This window comes from Alligator sinensis, unplaced genomic scaffold (genome assembly GCF_000455745.1).
Source record: "Alligator sinensis unplaced genomic scaffold, ASM45574v1 scaffold1408_1, whole genome shotgun sequence".
In the NCBI taxonomy this organism is placed as follows: Eukaryota; Metazoa; Chordata; order Crocodylia; family Alligatoridae; genus Alligator; species Alligator sinensis.
This window is the reverse complement of record NW_005842519.1, coordinates 817,321-831,353: the sequence shown is the minus strand read 5'-3', so window position 1 is coordinate 831,353 and position 14,033 is coordinate 817,321. Positions and strand designations below refer to the sequence as shown.

Here is a 14,033-nt window from a genome sequence, read left to right as displayed (position 1 = left end):
GACTAGATTTGACCTCCTGAGCTCCCTTCACATCCTCATTTTCTATGGTTCTTGGATTTTGAAAAGCAGGTTTCAGATGGCATGACATAGCATTGCATATAACACATAACACATACTTTTATCTAGTTAAAAAGAGACTAGAAGCTTTTCTGATATGTTGTAGATCAGGGCTGTATTATTTAGTTTAGGATCCAGGCAAAAACATCCCTTTATCTGAATGGTCATTCATTTGCCTTAACCTTTATTATATACATAAAACAACAAATAAGGCAAAAAAAAAAGCATCAAAAGACATTGTTTCATTGGTCCTGTTGTCATTAGAATTAAATACAGGTCTTTTTCAGATTCATAAAATAAAGTCTCACTTTCTTGAGCCTCTTGGCAGGGTATCCAGTGCTACACTGGAAGTTATTTCCATACCGGAGTGAACGTTCACCTGAGATAACATTTCCACGCCTGAGTTGATGCTTTTAGCTAGAGTGGAAAACTATCTGCAAGGCTGTGAAATAGGAGCTACATGGCCAGGACCAGCTAACAGACAGCAGTGAATTGCAAAGGAAAGGATAGGTCAATTAGTGGACCATCAAGACCATTAAAAAGGAGAGAGGATCATTAACACCTGTGGAGTAAAGAGTTTAGAAGGAATCAGATATATGATGATAAGCCAAGAAATCAAGTGACTCTCTCACTGCTGCCTGGATAGAAATGCTCCTTCCACTGCCAGGCCCTTAGTTTTAAACTCTGGGAGAAACAGGAATAATTGCCCCACTAAACCCCCTTGGATATGCCCCGTCTGTGTCAAAGGAGGGGTTGCTAACAATGCTTTGCCTCTGCAGTCCCCCCAAGACAGCCCGTGATGAGCTCCCTGCTGGAGACGCAGGACGGGCAGCTGGGCATCATCCAGTGCGTGGTGGAGAGTGACCCCCAGGCTGATCTCAGCCTGTTCAAAGGCGGGGAACTGGTGGCCTCCGCTTGTGGTTGTCACTCGAAAGCCCGCCACCGGGCCCGTGTGACACCCTCGCACAACAGCCTGAAGATGGAGATCCAAGACGTGGTGCTGGAGGACGAGGGCACATACATGTGCCAAGCTATCAACACCTACGGCAACTCCAGCGTCTCCATGGACTTCACAGCTGAGAGTGAGTGCATGGAAAGGCCTGAAGGACAGAGGCTGCCAGACCAGCGGCTGAGACCCTGGGCCATACCCCTGCATTGGCAATACAGGATGGCTCAGGCTGCTCCTGAATTCATCTTTTGGATAGCCAGGGAAAGGAGAGCCCATTTTAACAAATGAGTGCAATGGCAAAGCAGAGGCTGGGAGGGGACATGATTGCTGTGTATTAATGCAATGAGGAAGGAAGGGAGGAAAACTTTTTAGGGGGGTTACAGGAACCAGGAGTGAAGGGAATTAGCTGGCTGGGAGCAAATCGTAGGATCCAAAAGCTGTGGGGTTGGCAAGGACTTGCAGTGTCTGCCACAGGGCGCAGCAATGGGGGAAATCAACTTAGGGAATTTGGTTTCTGGCCATCAGAGCCAGGCAGAGGGGTCTGTGGCGGGGGCGGCTGGGTTTGAGATGGAGCTTGTTCCATGCAGGATTGGGGAGCACATGAACAAATGGTGTTTCTCTCTCCTCTCCCACCCTGTAGCAGCCAAAATTGCAGTGGCCCCATCCTCCGAGGTGCAGGAAGGCCAAGGGGTCAACCTGACCTGCTACCTGAGCAGCAGCTCAGCCGACACAGCCAGCTACAGCTGGTACCACAACGGGCAGCAGGTGACCGAGGGCCCATCCAGTGCCCTGGTCTTCCAGCAGGTGAAGAGCACGGACGCCGGCATCTATTACTGCAAAGCGGTGATGAACCAGACCAGCAAAAGCTCCTCCACGGTTTCCCTGAACGTGCTGTGTAAGTCCTGGCTCTGTCTGGGGCTGCACCTGTGCATGGACCTTACTCCATGCTACATGCATGGGTGCACTTATGTGTGGGCAAGGCATGTCAGGCATGTTAGTGGGGCACACGTATTCCTTTGCATGCAGGGGAATATCTGCCTGTGAGTGCATGGAGGTGCATAGCCTATCTGTACACGCCTGTGTCGGGATTTGCGTGTGAGCAGCCACAAGCTGCCACTTTGCACATACAGAGAAGAGCCAGGATCTGCTGTTGCTGCCTTCTGATGCATGGCATCCCACCCCACACCCATATCCCTGTCCTGGCTTTGCTCAGCCCACCACATCAGCCTCCCAGACTCCCGCTACTCCCCTCCTCTCTGCTTCTCCATGCAGTCCATTCCCTGCTGACAACTTGCAGAGGCATAGCTAGATATTTCAGCGCCCAGGGCAGAGGCTGGGGAGAGGGTGAAGTTATGCTGCCCATGGAGAGAAGAAGGCTGGTCATCCCAGTGCCTTGTCTAAGTCACCATCCAGGGCAGGTGTCCCCAGCCTCTGGGACCCGATTCGGAGCCAGACGGGGTGTATTCCAGGAGGCTGTCCGGATGCAACATGTCTGTATTGCTGCCTGCAGTTAGCCAGCTAGTGTGTGCAGGTGTGCAGGAGTATGGATGTGTGTGTATGGGGACACGTGGAAACCCAAGTACTTGTGTGGGTGTGATCGAGGGTGCATGGGGATAGGATGCAAGCAGAACTGCAGCTTTGTGTGCCATAGACCAGGTACTGCCCACAGCTCATGGTGATCCCCCTTTAGCTCAGGGCAGCAGGGTGCTGTGGGGTGCAGCACAGCGACCCCCTGAATCAGCGAGGTTTTGGGTCATGCTGTGACTGTGCACAGGGCAGAGGAGGGCTCTTCAGGCCAACACAAGGCAGGCATAACCCCAGCACAATTTTTCTCCCCACCCTCCAGATGCCCCAAGGAACCTGCATGTGACCTCCTTTCAGGAGACGGAGAGGGGGCGGCTAGCCATCATCCATGGCGTGGTGGAGAGCAACCCTCCCGCCCAGCTGTCCCTATACAAAGGCCAGGACCTGGTGGGGTCTACCAGCTCCCAGCCTGCAGCCGCCTCGCGGGTCAGCGTCGCGGCCGCGCAGAACTCCCTGCGCGTGGAGATCCAGGACGTCCGGCTGGAGGACGAGGGGAATTACCACTTCACAGCTAGCAATGCCTATGGCTCCGCTTCCAGCCACCTCTACTTCCGCGTGCAAAGTGAGCATGGAGCGGAGGGCTGGGGAGCTACGGCCTTCTGCTGGGGGCAGCCAAAATGACTCCTCCGCGTGTCCTAGACCCTGTGCTGCTCAGAGTGGGTGAGATTCTCCTTTGAGCAGGATCTGAGCTTTGTCATGACTTGAGGCCCATGATGATGGCATGCAACTGGGGGATAACTCCTAGGGGTCTGAAGTGAGATGGAAGTCCCTTTGAAAGCCTCGGCACTCAGTCTGCCTGGACATCCCTGGGTTTCAAAGGCTTGGTCATCTTCTGATGCAGCCACGGGTGGATCTAGGATTGTGCAAAGTGGGGGAGCAGAGGGTGTGGTGCAACATCACAAATAGCATAACACACATATAACATAACACATGTATAGTATAACACATCACATATAACGTAACACACACATCACACATCACACATAACATAACACATGTACAGTATAACACATCGCATATAACATAACACACGTATAGTATAACACATCACATATAACATAACACATATATAGTATAACACATCATATATAACATAACACATCACATATAACATAACACACATTTTTTTCCCCCAGGTAAAAAGAAACTAGAAGTTTTCCTAATATGCTAGGGCTGTATTATTCAGCTTGAGCTCAAAGTGAAAACAAATCTAAACTTTATTAGAATATGAACTAATTTGCTAGGCTATCTATTGTGTTGAAAAAGGGAAGTTCAAGTTGCAGCAAGAGAAGTTTAGGTTAGATATTGGGAGAGCGCAATGCACCCTTGCTAGAGCAGACAGGGACCTTGATGCTTCAGGGATAGGCTACCTTTGGGGTCAGAAAGGGATTTTTCCCCAGTCAGATTGGCACAGATTGGGGCAGGGTTTACTTTCCTCTGGGCATGGGCTCTGCCTGGGGTCTCAAGTGCATTTTAACTCCCATTGCAGCTGCAGGATGCTGCCAGCCCTCATCCCCCAGCTTTACCAGGGGCAGGTTTGGGGGGTCTTGGTGTCTGTGGGCAACAGGCCTTGTAGTTGTGCAGGACTGTTGTGTCATTTTAGGAACATCTCAGACGAGGACATGTTTGGGATGTTTTGATGGGGCTGGTGCTGCCTGGAATCAGAGTCATAGGATCCTAGAGACGTGGGGCTGGAAGGGACTCCCTGAGGTCACATCTAGTCCCACCCCTGCCTAAGGCAGGATCAGCCCTGTCCAAACCAGCCCAGACAAACCCATCATGTAAACTCTTGGTAAAACTCCCGTCAACCCTGACAAACACCAAACATCACACCTGAACCTGGCGCAGGGAAAGCGGGGGACCATCGTCCTACTTCTATAAAAAGGGTGTTGATATATGCTCAGGAGACCCCAGGCTGAGGCCGTGCCCCTGCTGCAAAGGAAAGCAAACCTCCCCAGTCTGGACCAGTCTGAGCAGGGGGAATCCCTTCCTGCCCCAGTGCGCAGGGGCAAGACCCTCCAGCTGGGACCCTGCGGGGTTGGTGCCGGCACAGCCCAGCCCCATCCCCAGCCTAGGCTGCAGCCGCGCCCAGTGCCCTAAAACCCCCTGACTTGAACCTCTGGAGCGCCCTGCCAACCCAGCTGCTCTGGCCTGACTCATATCTGTGTTTAGCGGCCCGGGTCCTCGCCACACCTGCCACGGAGGTGCAGGAAGGGGACGCCGTCTCCTTGACCTGTGATGTGATGGGCAGCCCCCCCGAGGACACGGTCTACACCTGGTACAGGAACAGCAAACGGCTCCACGAGGGCCCCGACAGCTCTCTCGCCTTCCCGCACATCACCAGCCAGGACGCCGGCTCGTACCACTGCCGGGCCCACAGCCCCGAGGGTGCCAGCAGCAGCGCTGCTCCCTCCATCGTCTTACACGTCTTCTGTAAGTAGGAAAGGCACTGAGCCATGAACTGGTTCATTTTCCTTGGTGGGCAAGGAGCAGATACCCGCTGATGTTCAACGGGGTGGAAGCAAGGCATGGTGTGATGTTACTGCGTAGCTATGCATTGGCCTGGCTGCATCACTATTTACTCTTATTATTATTATCATTATCATCACCACTGTTGTTTTGTTGTCATCGTCATCATTATTATAATTATTAATATTATTATGAGTGTTATTAGTGTTATAATATCAACATTACTGTTCTTGTTGCTGTTGCAATATCACCGTGTTATAGCAGCATTATTAATAATAATAGTACTGATGCTGTTGATATTATTATTATTATTATTATTGGTGGCAGTTGTAGTTGCTGGTTTGGTGTTATACTATTGATTCTCATGTAATTATTATGCTAATAATTAGTACAATAATAATGATGATCATGATCATGCTAGTTATAGTGACAATAATATGATAATTGATATGACAATATTGATTGATCATTTTGAGTGTGGATTTATGATAATATTGATTAATTGATATGATAGTGATGGCTATAGTGATCATGATAATAGCAATAATGATAATGAGTATTGTTATTGTTGCTATTACTGTGGTTGCGGTTGCGTGCCAGGCACTGTACAAAAACCAAACAGAAAGGCAGTGCTTCGCTTTGCAGCTCTGAGTTTTGGGGGGTCTACAGGCTGACTACATTATTATTGTATTATTATTACATTATTACTGGTGCGTTATTGTTGTAACTGGGATGGTTCAAGAATTTGGGAGGAGCAATGTGGGGGTTTGGTGGTCTCTTTTATGGGGACAGTTGTATCGTTGAAAGAGATTTTAGACAAGCTTTTAGGCATGAAGTGCCTCCAGTGCCCTGAAGAAGGATGCCTTGTGCCTAACATCTTTCCTCACTATGTGTTGGTCCAGTACAAGATATTACCAAAAAGCCTTTGCTTCTCACGCAGAGGTGGTAAGAAATGTTCCGACCAAGTCCTTTTTCCTTTAGATAATGGCAATTTCTTGAGAGCAGAACATCCCACAGAAACATATCGTCCTTGGCAAAAGTTCATCTTGAAACGCTGCTCAGCTCAAATGATTTCCTTTTGACCTTTTCAGAGTGGAGCGCTCCAATTTGAAGTAACACTAGAAACATTTTCCATTTGATTCCCATTTCCCATCCCCACCCTCCCCCCAGGTCTAAAATATCAAAAAATAAAATAAAAAATGGAAACACGTTGACATCAGATAGATGGGAGCTTTTGGATTTTATCGAAATGAAATACTTTGATGTCTATGAAATCTATGAAGTCGATGAAATCTATGACCCAACTTTTTGTTTTTTTTAGTTTTCAGAATGACTCTTGGCATAAAATTTCCATATTTTTTCATTTTATTCTGAAATGACAGGGGGAAATTCATTCAAAATCACAAAACTTCCCTTAAATGCAATTTTCAGGTCTTGAATAAGACATCGGAGAGAAGTGGGGCTGGAAGGGACCTCCAGAGGTCACCTAGTCCGACCCCCTTCCTGAGGCAGGATCAGCCCTGTCCAAACCATCCCAGACAAACCCATCATCTAACCCCTTCATAAGACTGCTGTGACCTACCCATCACCTAACCTCTTAGTAAAGCTACCATCACTCCTGACACAACACAAGACATCACGCCCCAACCCTAATCCACCCGAATCCTAACACACAGGTAAAGTAGGAGACCCACAGCAGCCAATGTCTGCCTGCAGTAAAAGGGTGTTAATATGTGCTCAAAAGATCCCGGGTAGAGGGCCACGTGCCCCATTACAGAAGAAAGCAAAACCCCCCACACTCCACACCAATCTGACCCTGGGGTCATGATCTGACCTAGGGGACTACTAATCTGGTTTCCATGAGCCAGTGGGTGATATGGGGTGACTTATCCCTTCTGATGACAGATGAAGGGTTGATGCGGGGAGGAAGGACACATTTGAGACGTTTCAGCAATTTAGTGTGATTGTTATGTGGATCCTGGATGGCATGTCCTGTCTGATCTCCCCTGGAGGACTCCAGGGGAGCATAAATGAAGGGCATGTTCATTTTGTCTTCACAGTAGTTTCTTTCCTTTGCAGATCCACCACGGAAACCCCAAATGACCTCTTTTCTGGAGACCCAGGATGGGCAGCTGGGCATCCTGCAGTGCACGGTTGACAGTGACCCTCAGGCCGAGCTTTCTTTGCTCAGAGGAGAGGAACTCATAGCTTCCACCACCATCTCCCAGTCAGTGGCTGGGCAGCGGGTCAAAGTGTCTTCCACCTACAACCACTTGAAAGTGGAGATCCCGGCGGTGGTCATGGAAGATGAAGGAGAGTACGTGTGTGCAGCTAGCAACGCGTATGGCAATGCCAGCTCCTCTATGAACTTCACTGCGGAGAGTGAGTGCAGGGTCTTCAACAGTTGTGGGGAATGCATCCTTCCATGGGGTTGCTCGGTGGAGCTGTGGGACTAGAAATTAGGAAGCAGATAATAGGAAGGTGAGTGTGGCTAGATAGCTTGCTCATTACATAGATAGATAGATAGATAGATAGATAGATAGATAGATAGATAGAAGTAATGTGATAGACAGAAGTAATAGGATAGATAGATAGATAGATTTTGGAGGAACAAGGTATGGAAGAGATGGTATGAATACATGAGGAATGTAGCAGATACCAGGGAGGTGAATGTGACCCAGATGGATGGATGGATGGATGGATGGTGAGCTGAACTGGTCTCAGTGGGGGCAGATGACAGAAGGAGCAATGGGCTCAAGTTGCAGCAAGGGAAGTTGAGGTTGGATATTAGGAAAAACTTTCTCCCAAGGAGGGTGGTGAAGCACTGGAACAGGCTCCCCTGAGGTGGTGGACTTTCCATCCTTGGTGGTTTTGAAGACCCAGGTAGACAAAGCCTTGTCTGGGATGATGGAGTTGGGGCTGGTCCTGCTTGGAGCAAGGGGTTGGACTAGATTTGACCTCCTGAGGTCCCTTCCAACCCAAATTTTCTATGATGCTATTATTCTATGATGGGTGGGTGGGTGGATGAATCTTTTGGGAACAGGGGTGGGGAGGTTGAGGGATGGGATAGATAGATAGATAGGGAAGTACCTGTACACCCACCTATCTGTCCATCCATCCATCTCTACATTGTGTGAGCATTTTCTCACTTATTCTGTCATCTTAGCTGCAAGGGTCTGGATCTCTCCTTCCCCGGATGTCCACGAAGGGGACGCAGTTAACCTGACCTGTGCTGTTGACAGCGATGCCCAAGAGATACCTCATTACACCTGGTATAAGAACAACGTATGGTACAGCGAAGGCCCTGCCAGATCGCTTGCATTTCCCGAGGTCACCGTTGCTGATGCTGCATCCTACCACTGCACCGTGAAGACCCCGGAGAGGGTTAGAAGCTCTTCCCCTGGCACTTTGAACGTCTTCTGTAAGTTCCCAGTGGGGTTCATCCCAGCCCCAGTTTTAGAAACACAGACAATGAGGGTGTGAAGGGAGCTCAGGAGGTCACATCTAGTGCAACCCCCTGCTCCAAGCAGGACCAGCCCCAACTCCATCATCCCAGACAAGGCTTGGTCTAGTTGAGTCTTCAACACCTCCAAGGATGGAGACTGCACCACCTCTCTGGGTCACCTGGTCCAGTGCTTCACCACCCTCCTTGTGAGAGAGTTTTTCCTAATATCCAGCCTCAACTTCCCTTACATCAGTTACCTTCAAGCTCTACAAATCCTTGAAGGAAAGAAATGCAAATATTTGAGCAGGGGAATTCTTGTTTAGAGAGGGGGGTTGGACTAGATGTGACCTCCTGGGGTCCCTGCCAACCCTCATTGTCTATGAGTCTATGATCCTATTTGTGCAACGGTGTTCACATGTGAATACATTGGTGAGAGCAGAGACTCTGCTGCTGCTTTCAAGGAATATGGGTGAAAGATTGGAACCAGGGGTAGTCGCCCAAGAAACCTGATTTGTAGCATCTGTCTCCTCCAATCAGGAAACAGAAAAGCCCCATGTCACACCTCCTCGGCCAATCAGCACCGTGTGAATCTCGAGTACGGGGCACTGGTAACAACCAGCTCACAAGCATGCTCAGTGCAAAAATGTGGTCCTAGGAATTGCTCAGCAAGTCATTGTGAATGAGGGTGGATTGTGATAGCACCAGAATTTGCTCACAGAGGTTTCACAGCTGGAAGAAAAGTCCATTAGGTATCTGTCAGAACCCATTGAGTGTATGCCTATAGCACAGTGGAAAGTTCCATTGTTTTGATACACATGGCCCAGTCTGTCAATCATTCTGGTGCCAGTAAGTAGGTCACGAGTGGAAAATCCCGCTATGCCAGAACCCAGTAACCAAATGCCACAGTAATGGAAACTTACAGTTTAGAAAAAGTTCCCGCCAATCTTATGCAGACACGCACACCACCATTGGCCGATTCCAAATTATTCATATTTGATGACTAGCGATTGGCTTACTAGCCATATAAAAGTTAAGAGCAGTTTCCGCCCAGGTTGGAGAACTCCGTGGAGAACGCCGCGTGGGAGAACTCCGTGTACATCTTGGAGTGAACCTGGCGGACTGATCACCCACCAAGGACTCCCCGTCACCGACCCAAATTAGACGTAAACCGATAACTCCCAAACTGAACACCTCTGCCCGACCTACCATTATAAGACCTCTGCAGACCGACCTGACGAATTCTGTACTGACCTCCGTCATTCGCCACCTTGACGGCAGCTCAACTGTAACTGAAGTTAACTTTCGTCCTGCACTGTGACTATCAGCAGTGTAAATAAAGTAATCTTAGTTCAACCAATACGCTTCGATGCCTAGTTCCTCTCCGTCTGTCAAAAAGTACCCACCTGCCGTTTCGGGTTACTGGCCATAGCCCAGCACGTACTCGGCTACCACAGTATCAACTGCTGAGCTCTGATAACGAAGCTGTTGTGGGTCAGGTGGAGCCATTCATAGGTTTTAAGTCCAGAAGGGACTTATTAGATCATCTGATCTGACCTTCTGGGCACCACTGGGTGCATCTACATGAGATGCTTAATGTGCGGTAGCCTAATAACACTGCAGTAGCGTGCCAGCAAAACCGTGGTAATCCAGTACTGTGCAGTAATATTAGGCTACTGCACAATAAGCATCACTAAACAAACATGCGCCAGTGCTACCGCACAGTAACTGCATTTAGTTAGTGTGTTTAGTTAGTACTTCATTCAACAAGTGCTAAACTAAATTCCCCATAACTACTGCGCATTAATGAATGTGTAGACGTGCCTACAGATTAAGGAATTGCATCCACTCCCCTCTCTGCTGAGCCCGATAGCTTGTGAAAGGCCGATGTTACTTTAAAATATTGAAGTCAAATGAACTCTTCCTTCTTTCCTTCCTTCTAGATCCTCCCAGGACCCCTCTGGTGAAAGCCTTCTTGGATGCACAGGATGGGAAATCAGCCATCATCATCTGTGCCGTCAGTAGCAACCCACCCTCCGAAACCACCCTGACGCGAGCCAGTGAATTGGTGGCTTCCAGTTCATCCCACGGGACCGGGACCCCGAGGCAGCGCTTACGTGTCTCATCCTCCCCCAACTCCCTGAAGCTGGAGATCCAGGACGTCACCCTGGAGGACGAAGGGGAGTACGAATGCTCAGCTGCCAACGGCCTTGGCGAGGCCAGTGCCTTCGTACGCCTCCGTGTACAGAGTGAGTGCAGGTCACGTCTCGCTCGTGTGCTAGGGGAAATACCAGCTCCTCTCCTCTCTCTGCACCTCTCGGGACCTGGGAACTGCCTGTGTCCATGTGCACACAGGGAGGGTGCACGCCAGACATGCACTCAGGATATAGAGCTGTTCCAGTTTTTCCCTGGCTGGCGAACGGAGGCCACTGGAGCAACCCTTAGGCTGCTCTAACTCTGCTAGGGTGGGTCTGGATGGAGGATCAGGGCTCCGGGACTGGCAGACAGATAGCTCTGCTGTTTGCTTCCAGCGCAAGGACCCCAGCTCTTAGCAGACGAGGTTCTTTGGGTAGATGAGATATATTTCATTAGACCAACTGAGTAGTTGGAAGAAAGTTCCTTGCAAGCTTTTGGGTGCAATCACCCTTCTTCAGGCATAAGAAGTCTCTTAGCAGTGAGTCAGGAGGGGCTTTCTAGCTGCAGAAAGCAGGGCTCAGAGCCCCCCCGGCAGCCCGGTGTGGATGCTAAGCTATTGCAAGGGGCTACCATGGGATTTACCCTGGCACAGCAGACAGCTATGCCACCCCCAATAGCTCCTTGCTGGCCTCTGAGGCCTCGCTCCCATCTGTCCCGCAGCTGTGAGAGTGGTTGTCCGGCCAGCCCCGGAGGCCCAGGAGGGAGATCTTGTCACGCTGACCTGCGAGGATACACAAGCCCAGCCCAGCACCGTTTACACCTGGTACAAGAACACCGCATGGCTGGCGGAGGGCACGGCCAGGTCCCTCGTGTTGCAAGGCGTGGCAGGCTCCGACGCCGGCTCCTACTCCTGCCGGGCTCAGACGGATGGGGGCAGCCAGGCCTCCCTCCCCACCGCCTTGCATGTGCTCTGTAAGTTGGCTATAGCTGAGACCATAGCTCTCTCTTGTTGGGGTTGGACTAGATGCAGGGGGTCCCTCCCACCCCAACACCCTTGCACGACAGTTCCAGGAAAGGAGAATGATGGTGTTCCTGGGAAAAGTCGTGTTTCCCAGCTGGACGAAGCTCAGCCAGTTCCCCAAGGGCACCCATCTGGAAAGACTGTTTAGCTTCAGACCTCCTGGGTGGAAACACTCCCCTCACTGCAGAAGCAAAGCTCCTTTTTCCCCTCTAGTGACCAGCCAGTATAGTGGTCGCTATATGGTCCACCGGTTGTGCAAGGTGCTGCTACAACCCTCTGATGACTGCATCCATGCCCTTAGCTCAGTGCAGCCAGGGTTCAGACCCAGCGGTTGGCCCAAGCAGCACTATTCCCAATCCTGGTCACTTAATACAGCCCCACTGCAGTCCAGGACCACAGGGATAAGGTCCCTTAACATACTCAAGAGCAAAGCAGATCAGCTCCTGTCTGTTTACACAGCTGTGGCTGAGGTCCAAATACTGCACCTGCCCTTGGCACCTGCAGAGCTTTGCCAAGCTCCTGCTCTGCTCCAGGGAGGAGGTGAAAGGGGTGTGAAGCCCATTCAGTATTTGGCCACCCTGCCATGCCTGTTAGTCCCAGTTGCAATGGCTGTTCTGCAGGGCAGACACGAGCCTTGCTACCAGCTGGACTTGATTCCCTGGCACTTGATGCAGGTCCATGGGCAGCCATCGAGGGCTGAGTGGTTCTGGTCAAGACTTGGCCAGCTCCAGGGTCAACCATCAGCCTTGCAGTGGGAGAGCTAAGATAAGAACATCAAAAAGATCATATTGAATCCCCTCTAGCCCGGTATCTCATGGTGGCAGTCATAGATGCTTTTGAATCAAAGAATCACAGAAAATGAGGGTTGAAGGGAGCTCAGGAGGTCACATCTAGTCTAACCCCCTGCTCCAAGCAGCACCAGCCCCAACTCCATCATCCCAACCAAGGCATTTCTGGTTAAAAAAAAAAGGGGGGGAGTAGAGTTAAAACTGAACTGAAGCACTTGGAAACCAGAGAACCCCCATTTCAACTGACTCAATAGGACACAGTTGGGGGTTCACAAAACTCTTCCAGATTGGGGCATTTCACTCTAATTCTGCCTGGAGGGAGGACATGTTTGAACTCTTTGAGGTTTTCAAAGGAAGGGGAGAGTGATTCTTGTCCCTAATGGCTCTGATGTAGGATCATAGGAAAGTTGAGCTGGAAAAGACCTTAAAGGTCACATCTAATCCAGCTCCCTGTTCAAGGCAGAACCATGCCTGGTCCTCCCATCCCATCCCATCCCATCCCATCCCATCCCATCTCATCCAAGGGTCTGTCCAACCTGCTCCAGGGATGGAGACTCCACCACTTCTCTAGGGGCCTCTCCCAGTGCTTGGCCCCTCTCAGAGCCAGACCCTTTCCCTGAGATCCTGCCTTGTGTTTCCTGACGGAAGGACCACGTGCTCTTCTCCTTCCAGATGCCCCAAGAAAGCCGTCCATGAGCTCCTTCCTGGACACACAGGACGGGCACCAAGCCATCCTCCACTGCACAGTCGACAGTGAGCCCCCATCTGACCTTGTCCTGTACCGACGGGATAACCTCGCACTCATGGCCTCCACCCGGGCCTCCCATGGTCCATCCAACCCGCGGCTGAGCATCCACCAGTCCCACAACTCCTTGAAGGTGGAGATGAAGGACGTCGGGCTGGGCGACGAGGGCCAGTATGTCTGCTCGGTGAACAACACCTATGGCACTGCCATGACCTCTGTGCAGCTCCACGTGGAAAGTGAGTGCAGGGGGTGGGTTGGGTATTTTTAATCCCTTCAATGCCAGCACAGATGGGAAGGGGATTTGGCTTCCGCAGGCAGGACCCAGACAGCAAGTGGCAATTTGGGATCTCCCAAGCCGGAGGAACTTGGTTTGGGATCTGAATGAATAGCACAGCCAATTTGCACATAGGATTCAGAGCTGGGATGAGTGCCCGGTTGACACTCTTATAGCCTGAGAGCTTGGGCACATGGTGTGTTTTCCTGGGTCAAACTAGCCATTACATTGGTGTAACCAAGGAGTGAGTGGAGAGACAAGAGACAGCCACACATCGGTGTGATTTACTTGAACCCCCAGTGTTGAATTACCTTGGGAAGAACCAGGGGTAACCCCAGGCCACCGTATGTAGCACTAATGTATCGTCTGCCCATTTCCGTCCTGCTCCAGGCAAGCAAGTCATCATCTGTTCCTCCGCTGCCTGGTGGGGACCTCTGTAAAGTAAGACGAGCCATTGCCCCTAGTCCTATCCCTCATAGCCCCAGGTGTTTACCCATCCCCAACCTCTTTATAATCACTTCATATGTAGCAATGCATAATTGCTTCCAATTAAGTCGCTGCTAGTAGT

General features: G+C 50.5%; 1 protein-coding gene across 2 annotated transcripts in view; it reads left to right on the top strand.

Moving 5' to 3' along the window:
- Nucleotides 1-14,033, top strand: part of SIGLEC1 (sialic acid binding Ig like lectin 1) — a 43,008-nt gene that overhangs the window by 22,698 nt on the left and 6,277 nt on the right. For both annotated transcript variants that reach the window (XM_025213305.1, XM_014523669.2), the window contains 9 exons: nucleotides 837-1,139; nucleotides 1,647-1,901; nucleotides 2,853-3,152; nucleotides 4,763-5,023; nucleotides 7,139-7,441; nucleotides 8,226-8,480; nucleotides 10,445-10,750; nucleotides 11,358-11,609; nucleotides 13,119-13,427. In XM_025213305.1, the coding sequence (XP_025069090.1) occupies nucleotides 837-1,139; nucleotides 1,647-1,901; nucleotides 2,853-3,152; nucleotides 4,763-5,023; nucleotides 7,139-7,441; nucleotides 8,226-8,480; nucleotides 10,445-10,750; nucleotides 11,358-11,609; nucleotides 13,119-13,427 (2,544 nt within the window). The remainder of the gene's footprint in view (nucleotides 1-836; nucleotides 1,140-1,646; nucleotides 1,902-2,852; nucleotides 3,153-4,762; nucleotides 5,024-7,138; nucleotides 7,442-8,225; nucleotides 8,481-10,444; nucleotides 10,751-11,357; nucleotides 11,610-13,118; nucleotides 13,428-14,033) is intronic.